Source organism: Cryptotermes secundus, unplaced genomic scaffold, assembly GCF_002891405.2.
Source record: "Cryptotermes secundus unplaced genomic scaffold, Csec_1.0 scaffold1025, whole genome shotgun sequence".
Classification (NCBI taxonomy): Eukaryota; Metazoa; Arthropoda; class Insecta; order Blattodea; family Kalotermitidae; genus Cryptotermes; species Cryptotermes secundus.
In genome coordinates, this window is record NW_019730118.1 from 1396695 (window position 1) to 1417723 (window position 21029).

The 21029-nt window shown below is 40.7% G+C and overlaps 1 protein-coding gene across 7 annotated transcripts in view; it reads right to left on the reverse strand.

The window, feature by feature from the left end:
• The window catches only part of LOC111866279, a 658988-nt gene that overhangs the window by 11324 nt on the left and 626635 nt on the right, over positions 1-21029 (reverse strand). For all 7 annotated transcript variants that reach the window (XM_023855075.2, XM_023855074.2, XM_023855078.1 and 4 more), the window contains 5 exons: positions 16784-16873; positions 14609-14767; positions 13088-13279; positions 8651-9200; positions 4340-7626 (listed from right to left, as the gene is read on the reverse strand). In XM_023855075.2, coding sequence (XP_023710843.1) covers positions 4340-7626; positions 8651-9200; positions 13088-13279; positions 14609-14767; positions 16784-16873 — 4278 coding nt within the window. The remainder of the gene's footprint in view (positions 1-4339; positions 7627-8650; positions 9201-13087; positions 13280-14608; positions 14768-16783; positions 16874-21029) is intronic.

The window sequence follows — 21029 nt, forward strand, 5'->3', positions numbered from 1 at the left end:
CGCAACATGTCACACTATATATATATATTTAATTTCATTTCATTTATTCGCCTTCCATAAATCCTGTTGAGAGTACATTCTCATGCGGATGTGGAGATCATCCTGGTTACAGTCACAACTAAGAATTACAGTTGTCATCCAATAGCATACACATTTGTAATACAATATTGATAAATGTATACAATATAATAAAATAAGTTAATTTTAGTAATAAGAGCAATGGGAAACCTTATACAATTTGTACAATTTTATACAAGTCTATTAATTGAAAATTCAGTAGTTAAACACAATGTCATTAATGAGTTTTGTATAACATATATTAATTATATAATAAATTGAAATAAAGACTAGTATACAGTGATATAAAGATTCTGTATATCTAAAATAACTAACTAAAAACCAGAACACAGACTGACAATCTTGTCTTCTTTTAATTGTAAAGCAAGACAGCTACACGCATCTTAAAAAGATTTATAACAGAAATATTCCTGTAATGTATAAATAGAATCTAAATGTAAAAACTGTTTTAATTGTACCTCAAAACTCTTAGTGTCACTTGATATATCCTTAATATTGTCACGTGCTGGGTATGTCACATGACAAATAACTTCACGCTGTCAAGGATGCAGCGGATATTTATTGTGCTTCGCCTCTACACTCACACACTTTACAATTATTATCACTTGCAGTATCACAACTAGTGCCTCTACTTCAATGCTTATTCTGCCTTCTGTGGCTGTGACATCTCAACTGCCCTTGGCTGTGGCTGGATCCCAACTGTCTTCAACTGCAACTATCCCAAGACTGTCTTGGTGAATGCAATACCTTCATATATACCTGCAGCCGTTGCTACAGTGAACATTCTGTTGTAACGGTGGAGACTCACTGTTAGAATTACAATACTGCTATTGTTGCTTCCTACGCAATGGTCTGTTATTGCGTTTCCATGGAATAACCCTTCCAGATTCCAAACACATGACATTGCGGCCTTCTAAAGGTTGTTTGTCCCCCAACAGCCTAATGGTACTTCCCCCCCCCCAGGTGTTCACCTTCCTAGCCTCCGCCCTCCCTTTGTTCTGATGTTCAATTGTTCCATTAGCCCCCCTTCTTCCAGAGTGCTTGCCCCGAGCACTTCCATAGTCCAGCGGTTGTTGATTCCGTAGTCTCACATCCATTCGTCGCTCATTCACTCTTGAAGGGGAGGCCAGTGCTTCTGTGTTACCGGTTCCTCCTCGATGTGTCTCATCTTTTCCGTTTTGGAGGGGGTCGAGGGTCAACCCTCCAGTGTCCAGTTTTTGATGTCCGAGTTTGTTGCGATTCCGTGCAGCACGTGTGCTTGTGCACTTGCACATGCCTCGAATTGCTTTCTCAGTTTCCTTATTGTGTCATCCTCTCACATTCAAGTTCTTCTTGTGCTCTTTTCAGCCCATCTTTATGTGGACTTGTGCATGACTCCAACTGATCTCCCTGAAGTCTGAGTCTCTTGTGTTGTGCCGCATTTGTACAGTGGGTCATCTTCTTGTTGGCCGCGACCAGTCGCTTCCTCCGGGGTCCATCAGCTCCCTGAGTAATGTTCTTCACAATGTCTCTCTTGTGTTGTGCCACTGTTGCGTGACGGGACATCCTTATGTCACTTCTCTTCTCCTTTTGCTGTGCCACTGTTGCATGGTGGCTCATCCCTCTGTGGGCGACGCCCAGTCTTCCTTGGTACCCACCCTGATACTGGGTCTGTTCCTTCATCTGGTGGTGGCGCTCCAGCATTTAGATTAGTAGCTGAATGGCTTGTTTATTAATTTTTTTTGGCAGGATGACACTCGATGTACTTGTGAATTCAATTACTCTTCTTAGGTCAAGGCGTATTTAAGTTTGAATCTGTCGGTCACGTGTGTAAGTCCAATCCGCTTGTGAAACATCAGTTGTCATGTGTTGGGTATGTCATGCGACAAATAACTTCATGCTGTCAAGGATGTAGCAGATATTTATTGTGCTTCGCCTATACACACACTTTACAATTATTATCACTTGCAGTATCACAACTACTGCCTCTACTTCAGTGCTTATACTGCCTTCTGCGGCTGTGACATCTCAACTGTCCTTGGCCACGGCTGGATCCCAACTGTCTTCAACTGCGACTATCCCAAGACTGTCTCGACGAATGCATTACCTTCTTATATATCTGCGGCCATTTTTTTTTAATTCGCTTAGTGGGGGGTGGAGCCTGACTGGGTCCATTCGGCACAGTGGCCACTGATTGGCCTATTGTAGCCTGCCCTGGATGATTATGATGATGGAGAATTTTGTGGAATGAAGATTGGCAGGGGAAACTGAAGTACTCTGAGAGAACCCGCCCCAGCGCCACTTTGACCACCACAAATCCCACTTGACCAAACCCCGGGATCGAATGCGGACCATGGTGGGAAGCCAGCGACTAACCGCTTGAGCTATGGCGCGGCCATCTGCGGCCGTTTCTATGCAGCGAACCTTCTGTTGTAACCATGGAGACTCACTGTTAGAATTACAATACTGCTATTGTTGCTTCCTACACAACGGTCTGTTATTGCATTTCCATGGAAGTAACCCTTCCGGATTCCAAACACGTGACATTGAAATAAAGACTAGTATACAGTGATATAATAAAGATTGTGTATATCTAAAATAAGCAACTTCTTTTAATTGTAAAGCAAGACAGCTACTCACATCTTAAAAAGATTTATAACAAATATTCCTGTAATGAATAAAAAGAATGTAAATATAAAAATTGTTTTTAATTGTACCTCAAAACTCTTAGTGTCACTCGATATATCCTTAATATGTTGTGGTAGATTATTATAGACCTTTGTTCCTAAACAATAAACTCCCTTTTGATATTTACTCAGATTTACAAGAGGTATATATATATATATATATACACGCCGGTCACGGTAGCTGAGCGGTCTAAGGCATGTACTGTCTTCGCTCGCTCGGAAACCGGGATCGTGGGTTCGACTCCCACTCAGTTCNAGAAAAAAAAAAATATATATATATATAACTTTCATATAAATAATGCAATTAAGAACAAGTGTTCACAAAGAAAGAAGAGACTTGCAAAATCAGAAGTCACTTCTGAGCCTTGATTCGGGCTTGAGAATATCCTTTGCTTTGAGTGCAGTATGAGGAGGAGAAGAGATAATTTTAATGAAATGAACACAATGCAATAATAAATTATGCCAGTATAGAATTTAGGTTAATTTTATTATCAGTTGTGAAGGGAGATTTTTAGATTCAAAGATGAGAGAACCATTTTATAAAAGTTAGTGTTTTTCACATCCTCACTTTCCAAAAGCAAACGTTTCAATATTTACTCATTTTTTGTATTTCTCAGGAGATGAGACATTGAGTTATATGAAACCTAAACTCTTCTCATGTGCTTGTTTTTTACCTGAAGCTGAAACTGAACAGTTTGTTACATGCATTTTTCCGTATGTTGTATAGGCAGGTAATATAAGGGTACAGCTGGAATAGCTCAGTTGGTATAATGACTAGGTTATTGGCTCTATGACTAAGAGTCAGGGTTCCATTCCCACAGAGATGAGAGATTTTCTCTTCTCTATAACATCCAGACCGGCTTTGGGGCCCACTTAATCTCCTATACAATGGGTGCCAGGGGCCCTTCTCTGGAGGTGAGGTAGCAGGGGAGTGAAGTTGACCACTCAGCAACTTCTAGTGCCCAATATGTCTTCATGGCATGGTGCTTAACTAATTAAGCTTTACTTTTGCACAAGACTTTATAGAGGAACAGATTCTTAAATGGGCATTCTAGTGCATTTCTGCCTGCACCAGGTTGTTACTTTGCAGAAACACAAAGTGAAATTTGTAATCTTTGTACCAACATAAGAAGCAGACCTATATGCAAATTTTGTTCAGATTTTCAGTTTTCCTGTAACACAACTAACAGTGTTTATATCAGTGAAATTTTGTTAAATACTTTCCTAGCTCCCCTAAACAATAAAATGCTCAAAAGAGTAGAGTAGATTTTGTTTCTTTTAATTTTCCGTCATTCTTGTTTAATCCAATATGATAATTTTATGTTTGTCATGATGCCTAAAATCACTTCTGTTTTTTTCTAAACTATTTACATCTGGCAGGAAACAAGTGACTATAAGCTTTCAAAGACAGCATAGCATAAAATTGAATTTCCTACATTCTTTCTGTTTAGTGAGAGAGCCACAAAACATGGCAACTGCCTTCCAGATATGGAAGTAGTGAACTATAAATTAAAATGTGTGATTTATTTTCTCTCCCTTAGAAGCTATGTGCATTATGAATTCAGTTTTAATAGCAAACATCAGGCTACACTCACCTTAGGATCCGTAAAGTCTATATCGCGTTCTATGTGGACCCAGCCAGTAGGGCAACAGCACGCCAGATCAAGTTTTGTTGCTCCTAGTGCAGCAGCTACATCTCCCTCACTTGCTACTGCAACAGCACCTGAACTCCCAGTGGACCCTGCACCTGCACCATCTTCACCCTTACGTATCATCCTGTTAAGTTCATCAATCATGTCTTTGGAAGTGGCTCGTTCATGAAAACCAACTGCCCAGGCATGTGCAGGTGCATCTGCCATAGTCAAACTACCACCATTGTTTCCTGAACTAGCACTGCCAGCAATACTTGTCTGAGACACTGATAGGTCTAATGAATGTTGCTGTTGGGTTTTGCGCGTGGCTGGACTCACTACAGTGTCGGGAGTAGACACAGTAGATGTTATCGAGTCAGTCATCTCCCTACAGCTACTTGTTTCCATGGATGATGATGCATGTTCATCCTCCTCTTCTATCACAGTCACTAGCACTTCCCCAACCCGACAACATCCCACACCAATACTACCACACTGTGGATTGTGCAACAACCCCTTGGAACATTGGCCCAGTAGCAGCTGTGAACTACCAGAACAATAAAGAGACCTAACATAATCATCTGCAACATTAACTTCATTCTCTCCATTTCTACTAGTTTGTTCTTGCACACTTTCACATAATATGCCACTGTCCTCCACACACTTCTGGACTTCTCCACTGCTATCCCTGTCCTTGTTAAAGGGAATGTCACTTTGACTCAGCTGGGCTTCATGTTCAGTTTGTGGATTTTTAGCACTGAGCTTGTAGTCACTGGACTGCTGTTGCATATCTTTCAAAAGATATGAAGCTTCCACTTCTGTAGTATGGGACTGCATTGTCAAAGAGATACCCATGCCACCACACTCCTCTCCTTCAGTGTAAGCATCCTGGAAGTCGGGTTTCAATATGTCTTTCAAATCAATACACGGTTCTTCTTTAAGTTCATGAATAACTTTATTATTATGCTGCATTTTCTTGGTTGAGGATGAGTTCTGTTCATTGAGTTCTACCTCTGAACATTTCACCTTTTTGTTTGACGAGTTCTGAATCTCATTTTCTTCTAGAGAAGTATACACATGGTTTATTGTATCCAGTTCTATGATAGTGTGAATCTGGTCCTCAAAGCTGTCAGGATTCCTTGTATTGTCATCACTAGGAACAGTCTTTTCATCCTCTTGCAAGCTTGAGCAGGTGTGAGTGGCATGTGTATCTGTCTTTGAGCAGTCTTCTTCAGTGTGCTGCACACTTCTGTCTGCAGAAACTTGATCCTCAATATTATTGTCAGAAGCAGAACTTTCGACAGGAGAACACAACTGTATAGTCACCCCTGATTCATGTTTGGTTTCCAACTCTGTTGGCACTGAGTATACCTGTTGGCTTGGGCAAACTGCAAGACTATTCTCACTGCTTCTCTGACAGTCATTACAACCCTGTGATTCAGGTCTGATCAAGGAACTTGTACTGTGTTGTTCCTTAACAGAATCCTGTTCTTCCCTAGATGCACAGTACTGTTGCTGCTCTGCTATGAAGTTAAGGACGCTTTGTAGAGCTTGTTCTCTATCCTGAGATAAAGGAATGCCAGACATATGGGATAAGTCGGGACCCTGACGCCGTGTGAGGGACCCACTTGTATCAGACACACATGTCCCACCTACTAGGCTTCTTGATGATGTGGAGGCCAGAGACTTTGTACTTTCAAATTTGACAAGGCGGTAGAAGTCACGGGTGAAATCAGTTCCGATGACAGCTGGTGACTCCGAGCTTGCAGCATCATCACTGCAGCCACTCATAGCTGCTGAGGAGCGTTTAGATGAACTTTCTTGGCAGCCACCTGTCCCACTTCCACTACAGCCATTGTAAGAGCAGTCATATGAATGACAGCACTCTTCTGAATTTGTTCCTGTACTTGACCAACTGCCTCCAGGAGAAGCTAAGCTGTAATTTCCTCCACCAATTCCACCATTGTTTCCATTACCATAAGGCCAAGTGTTTTTATGTCCTAAGCTGTTACCCCCATTTTGATCTCCGTCATCCATCAGTAATGTCATTAGTTCACTTCCACCACTCCTGTGGTCAATGAGGTAACTTGCATTATTCCAAAGACATTCGCTGGAATCTTCTTCCAGCTCTAGAGCATTATTCTCTTGAATACTGGGTAGCATTGTGCCATGCTGTTGTCCTGGTGTCTGACTCTCATTCACCACTGTGCCTGGTCGCCTCCAGTAGGAAGAGTCTGCTGAAGACACCACACCCGATGCCACAGACGTTGCCGATGAGGTAATGTCCTCGCATGACAATGACATGCTCCAGTCCTCCAGCTCTGCTTGATCATACTCAAGCTCCATCAGGTCTCGGTGCTGTTGTTGGAGTGCACTGCGGGTGTCATCCAGGCGAAGCCAATGCTGCACATAATCAGCATCCCACCAGCATCCCTCCACCACTACATCCCCACCGCTGCACCAACTGCCACTGTTGCTGTGTGTGTCTTCTTCCTCTAGGGACTCACGATTTTCGCTGAGGGCTGATGTTAGCAAACTGGTGGTCGCCTTTGTCCTTCTTAGAGGATGAGACTGCTTCTGAGCCACTTCACCAGCATTCGTTGATGCCAGGACGTCAAGGACAAGTACAGATGGTGATGATGATGCCATGGATGATAGTGAAAATGATGAGTGCTGCTGGTTATTAATGGGTGAAGGAGATGGTGCAGTTGTGATTTTGAGACATAGATGGGAGTCAGAAAAGCTCCTCATGATATGCTGATATGGGAGGAGATCACGGGACGGAGGGAAGCTGTGGCGTGGGTTAGCTGTACTGAGACTCAGGGCAAGACCTAGAGGTATGTAGAGCACATCAGGATCACAAGCATCTTCCACAACCAAGAGTCTGTTTCCAATGCTGGGTGATACAGCAGTTCCAGGGCTACTGCAGTCTACAAGTGCTGTCGATGATGGAGCAGTGTTGCCAGCTGTCCCAGAAACTGCTGCAACAGTTGACATGTCAGTCTCATCAGTGGCTTCCTTGAGATCCTCCAGTCCCCTTCGATGATGGATGTCTCCATTGGTGCAGGATGTGGTGATAGACACTGGCTGGTCTCCTGAACGAAGTGCTTCACCCTGTACATCACTAGACATTGTAGAGTAGCCCTCGTCTCGATTTCCACTCTCAGGACTCTCACTGCCCTCATCCTCCATCGCAACAGCATTGTTGTTATTGTGGGTAACAGAGGGCACCTTGCTACCAGATAAGTGTGCTGAAATGATAGGAATGAAAGAAAACATATCACATTTGATGAATACTTGTACGCAGAAATTATGTTCGCTATTTTCTGCTGTCAGAGGTATGCTTAACCCTGTCCATATTAAGATTTCTGCAAGAAGATATTCTTTTGTTCTACGTCTTTATGGCGATTTAAAAATTCAGCTGGCAGGATGTTGTAAATGGTTAGCCTCAAGCATCAAGAGATGACACGACTGGTTTATTTTCATTAAAATGCTGCACTCATTGGATATTCAGTGAAGATGGGCAGGATTCAAAGCAATAGGAGTATATTTAATTAATAACAAAGAAATGTTTAATATATGTAGTATAAAAACAATGGGGCATGCGGTAGCATAATTGGTTGATGAGTCCTGATGAGGTGGATTTTTTCAATTGACCTAATCCTTCCAACCGCACTATGACCCTGGGGTTGACTCAGCCTCTAACAGAAATGAGTACCAGGAATCTTCCTGGGGGGGTAAAGGGTGGCTGATGTGTAGGGCTGACAACCTTAATGCCATCTGTGAGCCAACTGTCTTAGACAAAATGTGGGAGCCTCGATGTCTTATAACCCTATGGGCCTTCATGGCCTGTTACGGGGATAGCTTTACCTTTAGTATAAAAAAATATGAGAGGGAAGAGACTGAGTCACTTGGTACTGTGGTCCCAATGTATTTATTGTAGAATTCATTAAAAATAAGACTGATGATGGGTGAACTTGAAGTATTAGTGGAATAATGATTGTAGGGCAAACAAAGGTACTCAGAAAAATCGACCCTGTGTCACCTTGTCCGTCAAAAATCCCACATTGACTGTCCTAGAATAGTATCTGGGTCTCCATGATGAGGAACTGGCAACTAATCACTTGTGCTAAGATGGCCATAAGAGCTGCAGGCAATATTGTCTTAGTCCTCATTTGCATTTTCATTCCCAAATGCCTGTAAAATCATAAGAAGGAGCATGTAAAGGAGAACTTATACAACTATTTACTTAAATTTCCCCAATATTTGACTTACCAATCAGAGGCCTACTGTGGCGATGTTGGCAGCATTTGCTGGCTGTGACAGCCGCCAGTGCTGCTACTTGCTGACCAGTACTGGTGCAATGAAGCTGAAGGTTGAGTGACCGTGGCCTCTGCAGAGGAAGCCACAACATATTGGGGTCCACAAGCGCGGCAGTCTTCAGGCTTGTGAACAGGGCTCCTGTGGATGCTACATGTTCCCTGGAATCCACAGGATGGTCCTCCCGTGAGAACTTCCCCAACATGTGCTGCTGGTGTTTCTTCAGTCTGCAGGTCTTCACTGTGTCCTCTTCGGGTGTTACCAGGTCACTGCTGGTTGGAGTCACTTGTTGCCTTCTCAAACAAGATTTCTGCATGTCATCATCTGGTGTTGCCAGATCACTGCTGGTTGGAGTGATCAATTGCTGGCAATGCCGCCTCTTCAACATCTCATCATCTGGAGTCACAACATCACTACTGCTATGCGTAGACATTGATGTGTCCGATGTCATGGGAGTTTCTGCAGTGCAAGTGCTTGGAGCATACAACCCAGGCAGTCCTAAATTCTGAAAATAATGAGTGAGAAAGCAAATCAGTATTTTTAGTGAGCTGGTTGCCGTAGTAGTAATGCTCTAGACTCACATGCAGGAGGTAGCCAGTGTGATTCTCAGCCAAGCTGTTGGTCATCTGAAATATTTTCATGGTACTTCTTGATCCCTGCAGGTGAATGCATGGATAATACCTTTATATATACTAAGACCATCTTCTCCCAGATACTTGCCTTATTACTATTCATTATAATTTTCCTGTCTCTTTAAATGTTATTATGTTTGCAATTGAAACAGTGTCCTCAATTATATAACAACTAGCTAACTTCATGGAGCTGAGCCCTTCTTGAGAAGCTGTCAGTTGTGCAGCTACTCAAGAACTTCCCAACATTTTATGGAAACCGAAATTTCATTACTGTGTTCACAAGAGCTCTCCGCTTGTCCCTATCCTGAACGAGATCAAACCAATCCATACCACCCCATTTTATCTCTCTAAGATCCATTTCAATATTACATGCTTACCTATGTCTTGGTCTTCCTAGTGATCTCTTTCCTTCTGGCTTTCCCACCAGTATACTATATCCATTCCTTTTCTCTCCAATTCACGCTACACTGTAACTTTAAAATTTATCTAGACAATTTCGTTACTAAAATTTCACAAACTGTCACGCTGCTGATTTCTTTTGCTTCTTTAAGGTACAATTTTGTGATAGTATAAATACAAAAGTAACAGCTGTTTAAATATTGTCTAATTAAAACATATTAAGAGTTTGTCATGCCTGGAATGGGTAACCTTAAGGAAGAAGGCCCTGTGTGTTCAATGAGATGGCAATTCTGGTTCCCACTGCTTTCTGGAAATAGAATCTAGTAACTTTATAATGATGATGCAATGATCTGCATTATTACCTGATGATGAAATACCCTTAAAAATATTTCAAATACAGCGCTACCATTTTCTTAATTCTTATCGATTACACATGTACTATCATCATACTGTAGTCTCCACAGCGGAATATCACGTTGACAGACTACATGGTCTTCTCTGAACAATCAACAGTTATTCAGCTGTCTAAGAAATACTCTGTGTTTAATCTCCTTCACCACAAAAGCCTATAAAAGCCTATCATCTGACTCAGTTAGTTCAGTTAATTCACAACTTCATAGTCTGTTTGACAGTATTCTTCTGTGTGACATAATATTTCATAAACATATATACAATACAAAAATATGAGAATTAGAAATACAAAACTCAGTTAGTCAAATCAAAATAAGAACATGTCACTGCAGAAGTCACAGTATGTATTACAACTAAGATGAAATTTAATAGAATTTTCTGTCCAGTGCGGCAATAGAGGTCACATCACTTTTATTATTCTTGCCTTACATGTTTCGGTTTAATTAAAACCATCATCAGAGACACCTTTCATATGGCAAGAGACACTGTTAATTAAGCTGGTTTGATGTTCACTTTCAGTTGTGTTATTCACAGATGTATGTTTTGTGTTATTGTCATAGGTTTTAGTTACGACGGCACTCGTTGTCGTATAAAAACATAAACATGTAAAATAGTTGAGTATGCCAATAGGCTATATGCAGCACAGGAATTATCACTTTTCCCACAGTAGATTCCTTATGTTTGGATTAATCACTATTAAACTATTTAAAATTTAATTCAAAATTGTCATAAGTTGTTGTTGGTTGTCAATTCTTCCCGTGAATGGGAGTCGTCATTCTTGGTGGTGTGTGGCCTTATATGCGTTATGATGTTACGTGTGTGCCGTGTCCTTTGTATTGCCGCACTGGATGGAAAATTCTATTAAATTTCTAACTTAACAGTGCAGCGGACCAGAATGAGACAATTCAAAATAACTAAGATGGTTTGGTGAACATTCCAGAATTCTTCGTGACAAGCTTTGCGATGGAATTTTGTAGCATATTCTCTTTTAAACCACAGGGTTTCATATTCCACTCTTTCTGAGCACATGAATGAATTAGATTCCACCTTGCTTCCCCCCTTGGCTTCTTATTACGATTTACATATTAGCAGACTTAATCTCTGAAAGCATGTTCCACAGAATTTTATGAATATTTGAAAAACTTGACCTTGAATGGCATTATTGCATGCAGCCGCTTTGCTTAATCAATATCTGAGCTGTTTCCCTTCTCTATTATTCAGTAATGCCACAGACTTATACCAAATTAGTAATTAATTCAAATCTAGTTACTAGTTATCCTGACTCTTTTGTGGTTTTCCTCAAACTCCTCAGTTGAATGCAAGACAACCACGAAATAGGCCACGACTTCCCCTTCCAAATTCTTACCTTGTAATCATGTTTTTATTTAGTTTGATATTATGTAATTTCTGTCACTGAAATACCATCATTAAATGGCTTGAGAGTCAATGAATCATGTGCACTTTAGTAACTTTAAATTCATGACCAGAGTTAGGTTTTATGCTGTGACCATCTTTACTAAGTAATTAACAAAGAAACGAAGGTCATCTTGGCTAGCCCTTCTAAAGCGCAGTCGTGACTAAGCACCACCTGCTTTAACATTTAAAATCTCTGCATTTTTCCCACAGACTATTTATGCATTTCATATCATTCTCAGAATGAGCACTGATTATTTCCTTAAATAACAACACCCAGTTAGTCTTTACCCGGGTAAAAAAACTGTCCCTATGCTTAATTAATTAAGCACCATACCATGAAGGCATATGGGGGGTACAGACATAGTGCCACATATATTCTTAACCTCAGGACTAAATGAAGATGAGTGGTCTGTTTCACACCACAGCTGCTTTAGCCCCATCAAGACAGCCCCCAGTACCCACTGGCTAGGAAACTGGGTGGGTCCCAGAGCTGGTCTGATTGTTGTGGAGAAATAAATACTCGTATCTTTTGCCCTGCCATGAAATTAACCTCAATTCCTTGGCTGTCAAGCATGTAGCCTAGTCACTATTCTGAATAAGCTATCCAGCTCCCAGTCTTTGTAATGGCAACAAAATCTGTACACATTATTCGCAAGATATAGCTTCAAAGGGCTAGTAATTATTCAGTACAACATTTGTTTTTGGCTTTACTCACTTTCTCCAGGTAAATTCTGGGTTTTATGTATTAACAAATGAGATCATGACATGTGAGGTTTTCATGGTAGTAAGACTCATATTTTATCTTCTCAGTTATGACATGAGCCTAACCTACCAGACTACATGGTGGCATAATCCACAAAACAACAATATAAATCAGAACTCGTCAGAAGCCAACAGCCAGTAGATTCTGCAATAAATGACTGATTCTCAGAAGTTACATAACAAGAAAGGATGGAGACTCCCATGGCCTGTTTCAAGTTACTGTCATATGTACAGACTAAAAGAACTTACATAAAGGAACATTTAGGATAATGTGGAGACCTACTGTGATTTGAACCACATTTCTCAGGATCACAGGTCTACAGCAACACCACTATATTAACATGTCAATACTTAAATATGTGAATCACTAAATTACATTACAGCACTTGCTGGTCTTCAGCATATGACATATTTCAATGTTCCCTCTCATGCCCAATCTGACATTTTCAAGAATTAGGTTATGATTAGATGTTGGTCATCATTAAATCCCATTGGTTTTAAAAAGAAGAACATTTGAATTGGCTCTGGAGCTCTATCATGAGTCTAGGTAAACTGACCTAAAATGTGTCTTGTTGGTTTCAGCCTGACATTCACAATAATCATATTCCAGTAAACTGTTGAATTGAATGCAATGTTTCAAAATTACAGCAGATGGCTTGGTGGAATATGATTTGTCAATATGCAGTCTTCAAAGGGATAAGATTGTGGCTGTTAAGTGCATGGGAAGAGCAAGAACTGACAGGACCACTTTCAGTATGATGCAGAGACTTACCGAGGTAGCAGTGTGCCCTACAAGTGGTTCGTCCCCAGCACCTCCAGCTGGCACCTTACTGATTGCCTCGCCTGGTATGAACAGGGGGGAGCCCTGATGTAGCTGCTGCACCAGCACAGAGGCCAGTGCACGGTTCTGAGCTTCCAGTTCCTTGATACGTCTCTGTAGTGCAATGATCTCCTCCCGCAAACCCTGCACACACACAACGAATGTTAAAATGACTTAGTACATAACCACTGGCCAACCGCAGCCCATAAGATGCTTCATGAATGTAAATCTAATTATATCATCTTTACAAACAATTCAATTAATGCATTTATCTGCCTAGGGTAGTGTTTCATAACATGTGGTCCCCAGGACCCTAAGGGATCCACGGGGTAGGTCCAAGGGGTTTATGGGTGGTTCATGAAAAATTAAATATATGGAATAACCCAGAAAATCTGAGGGTAAGTAATACGGCCAAAACAGCGAAAACGGTTTATATAAATATGTGTCCAGAAATGCTTTGGGGCACGCAGTAGCATAGTTGGTTGAGGCACTATACTACCAGCTAGAAGGTCGAAGGTTTGAGTCCAAATGAGGTGGATTCTTTCAATTTACCTAATCCTTGCAGCTGCACCATGACCCTGGGGTCGGCTCAGCCACTAACAGAAATGAGTACCAGGAATCTTCCCAGGGGTAAAGGGCAGCCGGGGCATAAGGCTGACAACCTCACTGCCATTTGTGAGCCAATTGTCCAGAACATGTGTGAGCTTTAACGTCTGACAACCCTATGGGTTTTCATGGGCTTGCTACAGTGATAGCTTTACCTTACCAGAAATGCTTTGACAACGAACTAAAGCTATTCAAAGGTGATCAGGCAGCAATAGAATTAGAACTGTGACTATGAAAGTAACGTATGCTAGGGGCACATTTGAGGGAAACTGGAATTCAGAGTTTATATCATCTTTATGATATATAAAATGCAGTGCCAACATGTTTTAATTGCACAGAAAGGTATAATTAAAACAAATTCTGCCCTTAATTAAATTAAATGTTCAACATATCCAGGAGAATAAAAATAAGTTGACAGCTACACCAAATTTAATTTCACATCCACCAGTAATCACGATGAAACTCAGAAACTATATTGTTTCACATGTGGAGAAATTCTCTGTAATGAGAAATATGGTGAGAAGTAATATTCCCTAACATTCCTTATCCTGCAACATGCATTTTCGTTGTTCTACTATAAAAGGAAGCAACACAATGTTACACATTTATGTTCTCCATTTTCCTGCTCTGTGATCTGGGGAAATATCCAGGAAGAAAAGTTTTACGTTACTGGTTTCTGAAAATTAGCAGTAGGCCCTATCTCACAGACTGCAGAACATGAAGACATGTATTTTCTTTAAATTATTTTTCAGTTTTATATAATACTTGTTTTATAATTCTTTTTCTACTGTAGAGAGTTATCATACAGCAGAAATTCCCAAAAGGGCTGCACAGCTGAGTCTTGAACAATACCTATGAATTACACACCTTCTGTGTGAGCAGAGCACGTACTACTTGATTTGCGACATCATCCAGGCATCGTTCATACTGCCGCCTCTGTAATTCAGCGTCTCTTGTTAGGTTACAATTCTCTGTCTCCAGATCACGCAGCCTCTCCAACAGCGTGTTCTGCACTTCACCAGCACCCTGTAACAATCAGCAGGTTCTGCACTGACAGGACCACTTCTCTCTAGAACCCAGGCTGCTCAAACTATAGATTCCATAATCTCATTCTGTGCAGCAGGATTCTCTAACACAGTTGTTTTTCAGTTAACTGCATTAATTACAAAATTGTGAAGCTTCAAGTGGATATGCCTAATGCAAGGCCATCACGTTTTATTAATCTATTTTCAGTTCAATATGGATTATTGTGCAGTGAGAAATATATTTCCACGATGTTGTATTTTGTATTTCAGACATACTGGTTGAGAACCATGACCTATTGACTTCTTTTCGTGGAATCTTCTGAAGAGTGGTGCTCATAGGACCTGCATATTATTGAGAATTCTTGATAAAATAGCAGGAAATCCTAAAGAACTGCTCTAAGCAGTAATGGCTGGCCTGGATTCACTGCTAAAGGAAGGTAGACCCTTGTGGTCTCTTTCCCATCTACACCTATCTGTATGTGACAGAGCAAAAGGAGGGTTTTGTTGTCAGAAAAATCCAGCGTGGTTTCAGCTCAATGGAGACCTGGTGTGAAGATAAGACTTAGGGGATTTACTTTTCTCACAGTCAACAACTGCCTGAGTCCCATCTTACACTGAATGGACGAAACATTCCATTTGTAAATAGTGTAAAATAGCTCGGTAAAATCTTAGATAAGAAAGTTGGTCATGCCATAGCTCAAGCAGTTAGTTGCTGGCTTTCCACCATGGCGGCCTAGGTTCGATTCCGGGTCTGGTCAAGTGGCATTTGTGGTGAACAAAGTGGCGCTGGGACACGTTTCCTCTGAGTACTTCGGTTTCCCCTACCAATCTTCATTCCACAAATTGCTCCACAATCACCCTCACCTATCATCTAGTGCTGGTACAATAGGCCAGAAGTGGCCACAGTACAAGGGACTTAGTCCCACCCCAATAGCAACAGATAAGAAAGAAACATGGAGATTGCACATAGAAATGATTGAAGCCAAGGCCTTCAGAACATTTATTAGAATATATTCCCTATTCAAAAGTGAGCAATTATGCGCTAACATTAAATTGACCCTCCACAAAGCACTCATTAGGAGTATCACGACTTATGCTTGCCCTGCCTGGGAGTTTGTGGCAGACAACCACCTACTGAAATTGCAATGCCAAGTGTATGACTGTTCAAATTACTAGACTGCGTTGTAGCAGGAGCTACTAATGATAGGGCATGATCTTCTGTACTGAGCCTGGACAGACAGAGACTTTGTATATGTTGTATATACATACTTTTAATAACAGGTAAAATATAAACTGTACATAATGACAACATAAACTGTACATAATGACAACAAACTCATTACTGCTGACCCTGACTCTACCAAATGACAGACACATCCTCTCATCAGAGAGAGCGCCCCAAATCAACAAACATGCAACTGTCTGACAGTAATAAAGATCTGGTCTTAAGCCCCACAAGGGTGCTTTATACCAAGACAGACTTGCCGACTGACCGTCGGTCACAACATAAATTTGACTTTGACTCTGACATGGGTTGTCCAGTGATTGAGGTTAGTTCTTTTAAGTACTTAACAAAGTATGCCCCCCACCCCCTTTCATCTGAGGAAAGACCCAGTTTCCGAAACGTTTTGCTCTCTAGTTTTTAGAATACCAGACAATGGACAAAGACCAAAAACCCAGTAATTCTAAGTGAAACTTGGTATAAGAAGAAGACAAATGTTGGTAAAATTAAATTTTTAAGACATGTTAAATGATGTACCAGATTAGATAATTAAATACGAAGTTGCATGCAAGGTGCAAAACAGCTACGTAATGTGTGAGGGAACAGAAAATTACAGAGAAAAATGGTTAACCAATGTTAACACGAAGGACAAAGATACCCAAAACTTGTACTTCATTACAGACCAAAGGCAGGTAGTCCATGGAGAGCATTCATAGTATGACTGCAAAGTCAGAATAAACTTGAGCCTAAGCCATACAGAACAGAAAAAGAGGAAGAGGGTGCCAGGCAACTCACCGCAGCCTCAAGGACGCAGATCTGCTTCCTGAGGGTTTCGTTCTCCTGCCCCAGCTTGGTGATGCTGTTTTGGAACTGATGGATGCGAGTCTGCAACAACCAGGCGATATCTTGCATGTATAACATACATTATGATTCATACATGACAGCATTTGATTGATAGTTTGTTAACACTGAGAAAGACAGAGCTGCAATGCTGTGAGATCTACATGAAATTAAAGGCACTGTAACGCTAAAAATCAGAAGAGCATTCTTCTGTTGTGGCACAACCACATCACTGTGAAAACAGACATCTTGAAACCTAATTGTATTGCTTGTGTGTAAAAATATAATGTTTCAGTCCTCTTTTTTTCAGTTTTAAAACAGTTCAATGCCACTAAAATGACATACAGAGTGCTTTCATGTAACATAATTCTGAAAACCTTGAGAGAAAGCTGATGGTATGGGTATTGACTAAGTGACACTCACTGGTTTGAATCTAACCTTGTCCCAATCCTTATGCAACTAACAGCAAACTGCAGTAAAAGAAAAAGTAAAGGTATCCCTGTAACAGGCCGTGAAGGCCCATAGGTGTGTGAGATGTTGAGGTTCCCACATTTTCTATACAATCAGCTCATCGATGGTGGCAAGGTTGTCAGCCTTACATGCTGGCCGCCCTTTACCCCCAAGAACATTCCTGGTACTCATTTCTGTTAAGAGGCTGAGTCGACCCCAGGGCCATAGTGCGGCTGGAAGGATTAGGTAAATTGGAAAAAAAATCCAATGACCTCATCGGGATTTGATTCCGTGACCTTCCGGCTTGTAGCATAGTGCCTCGACCAACTACGCTACCGCGTGCCCCCAGCAATCTGCAATCTTCTTTGAATTCTATAACAGAAGAGCTAATTGACTGAAGGAAATTACAAAATTAGAGGCACAATGTGTTCTATTAGGTTGAGTATGTGACGCCAAGATGGTTGTGGTAATAAATAACTGGAGAACGTGATACTGTTCATAATTTTTACTCTTCCAGCAGTTACATAATGAACGATGACATAGGTAAGTAGCACAATGTGTGCACAAAAATCTGCATGGAAAATATTACTTGAAAGAAATAAGTGTAGACAGACGAATAAAATTGAAATGGAACTCACGAATCGAATTTTCACAATATGAACTGGAATGAACTAAGTCAGGATGGGGTTTGGTGGCGGAACCTTGCAATGCTTAGATGAATTTTTGGCTTTTGTAAAACGTTGCAAATTTGTTGACAAGACGTATTCGTCTCAACTGCTCACTTAAGAACCTTGAAAGTAACAAACACTTTTAGCAATACTTCAGTATTCCGGAGGTCTAACTTTCACACACACCGCCCAACGATATTTTCATTCCTGCGGACATGTCTTTATTTCGGAAGAACTACACATGCCAGGAAAAAGTTGCAGACATTCATATTAAATACACTGAAGTGGGATTAAAGTGAACTGCACGCTGTAAATATATTCGGAATGGAAATGGCAAACATACGACGTTTTGTATTTGTTACGAAACATGACCGACAAAATGTTTCGGTATATTAAAAATAAAATACAACATTTCTTGAGCCTGTGTTGCATTACTAATTCGTCGTGATTTATTACATTACTCCATCTTGTGAACAGGCAGCACAGTCTGTTAGGATGAATACTGTGCCAAAGGGCGGGACAGGATAACTTACAGGCTCAAAGGCGTAGCTTGAATTAGGAACAAACCCTGTTATGGTGAATCACGAAACCCTGTTTATATGCAAAAGATCCACAGTTCCACAAAAAATGTTACTATTGCAGGGTCAAATCCCGTAATTTTCTTCCGACTAGCACTATGCATTATTTTCATACAAAATAAAAGCACAGTGAGGTCGTATATGTACACAAGCTTCATCTCGGGTACTATGGAACGTATTTCGACGAAATTCGGCATCTAGAATCCTCAACAAGCGTTGCTGTGAAATGATAGCATGACGATCGCTAGAAATCCATTAAAAACTTTCCTTTTCATGATGATAATCCATAGAATTTGAGAATGTGAATTTCAGTACTCGACAGACGTACATAAACATTTTGCGAACCTCCTTTAATATAAACAGTCAGCAACACAACGACTGAGAAAACTTCTGGAACCAGATTCCTTAAAAATCACAATTCACACAGTTATAGTCCGGTTTTGGATGACTTAAAATGGCATACTTTATTCATAAGACGGCGTTATTTTGAGCCATTATTTGCAAGGACCGGTCTAGAAAATCAAGATTAACGACAGTGGGGATCCGCTGCGCTGACCACGCGACAACCATCTATCCGTTAAAGTTGGCACTAACTTCGCCGACAAGCGGCGGTCGCTCGGTCGGTACAGTTCGCTTGCGGACTACAGGCCAAGGGTTTTTTTTTTGCAAGGAAGCTGTTGGCTTCGTTTACATTAACAAATGTCGGTGCACCTTACCTTCAAATGGAATACGTAACAACTTGAATATCTCTGGCAATCATTTCTTTAATATCAATGCTATGGTTAATCTGATGAAACCGATAGTTGCATTATTTTGTTAATTCAATATTATAAAATGAAGCTGGTTCCATGCCGTAGAATACCTTACATCCACGTATTTGTTCTATATGAGTGTACTGTTTTCTTTTACTTTTTATTTGCTTGAATGTACTGTTTTCTTTTACTTTTTATTTGCTTGAATGTACTGACTCTGTAGTTGACCCTCTTTAACTGTTGATTTTTCTTCTCACTGACTCTACAACCCCCTTGGGCCATGGCCTCTGATTTTTCAGTTTCATGATCATTTTACAGACGGTAGGACTCCTTGGACGAGTGATCAGCTCGTCGCAAGGCCTCTACCTAAACACAGAATAAACACATACATATACCCAACATCCATGCCTTGTGTGGGATTCGAACCCATGATTCCGACTTCCGAGCGAGCGAAGACAGTACATGCCTTAGACCATTCGGTTACCGTGACCGGCACTGTTGATTTAGTACGTAAAATTAATAAGTGAATTTTAGGCCTATTACTGTTACATTATCAATGTCACCAGCATGCCTACTGGGTCTCACGAAAGACTTTTCTCATTTTCATTCTCGCCACCGCTCAAAGGTTAGTCCCTCAACCAGACGCGTTTCTGCGGGCAAATTTTGTCTGCAGACATGTGACATCTAGAAGAGAGAGATCAATTTTTTAACTGATATTATTAAATCTGTTAATAACAAAGTTATTAATAATTGGGGCCTTCTCGTTCTTCAGACCTCCAATGGTAATTATGTCATTTAGTTTTTCTTTGTCGTGTCCTCTGTGTATTTTCGTCTATGCATACATCTTTTGTTCCTTTTTTTCTTTTCAAGTGCTTGCGTATAATTGACCTTCCAGCTGCTGTCAAAATCAGCTGAATTTCATCATCATCGTCTGCAATCACAGAATATGCTAGTGTTATATTACTTAATGAGCCCTGTAATTATATAAACACATTATACAATTTACATATTTAACTAGGCAGGAAACTCAATTACTTGTAATAAGATAATCACTGCTGAATCTGGTTGAGTGTAAATTTACTTCGAACTGCAATCGACGAAACACTGGTAACTCCTCTTACTGATAGCTGCAGGAGCTATCTCATAACCCAGGCGATTAGTTGCCGGCTTATTGCTTCAGAGGCCAGGGTTGAATCCCAGAATAATCTACGTGGGATTTTTGGCGAAAATTTCTCTCTGAACACTTTTCTCTCACCTGTCACGTAGAATTCCGTAAATGTTCCATACTGATCTGTCATCCGGGACTGGTACAACGGGCCTTTTTGAAGCCTCAGAACCAAAGAACTCAGCCTCATCTAACTCCCATAACTAACTCCTTGGCTGTAAGTTTGTTCCAACCAAATGTAAAATCCAAGTACCACAAAGTCCGCTGTTTCAGCTTCGTGACTCTACAGACAGGACTGAACTTTCTCCGAACATAAAGTCACAACTTTCGCGTCTGAGGGAACTAGAGGGATCAGGATCAGTGTCTTCCTCAGAATTTCATAGTTACAACACCTTTTGAAGTCATTATTATTATGATTTCAATAGATCCAGTCTATGATTTATGCTAACCGTCTTACAGTGTATATACCTTTTTTTTTTCACCTTATTCTTCACTTCCACACTACATGTTTCAGCACTAATGTGCCATCCTCAGGTGTCTTTATGCACGTTAAACTATTGTACTGCATGCCATGATGTCTTCATTCTA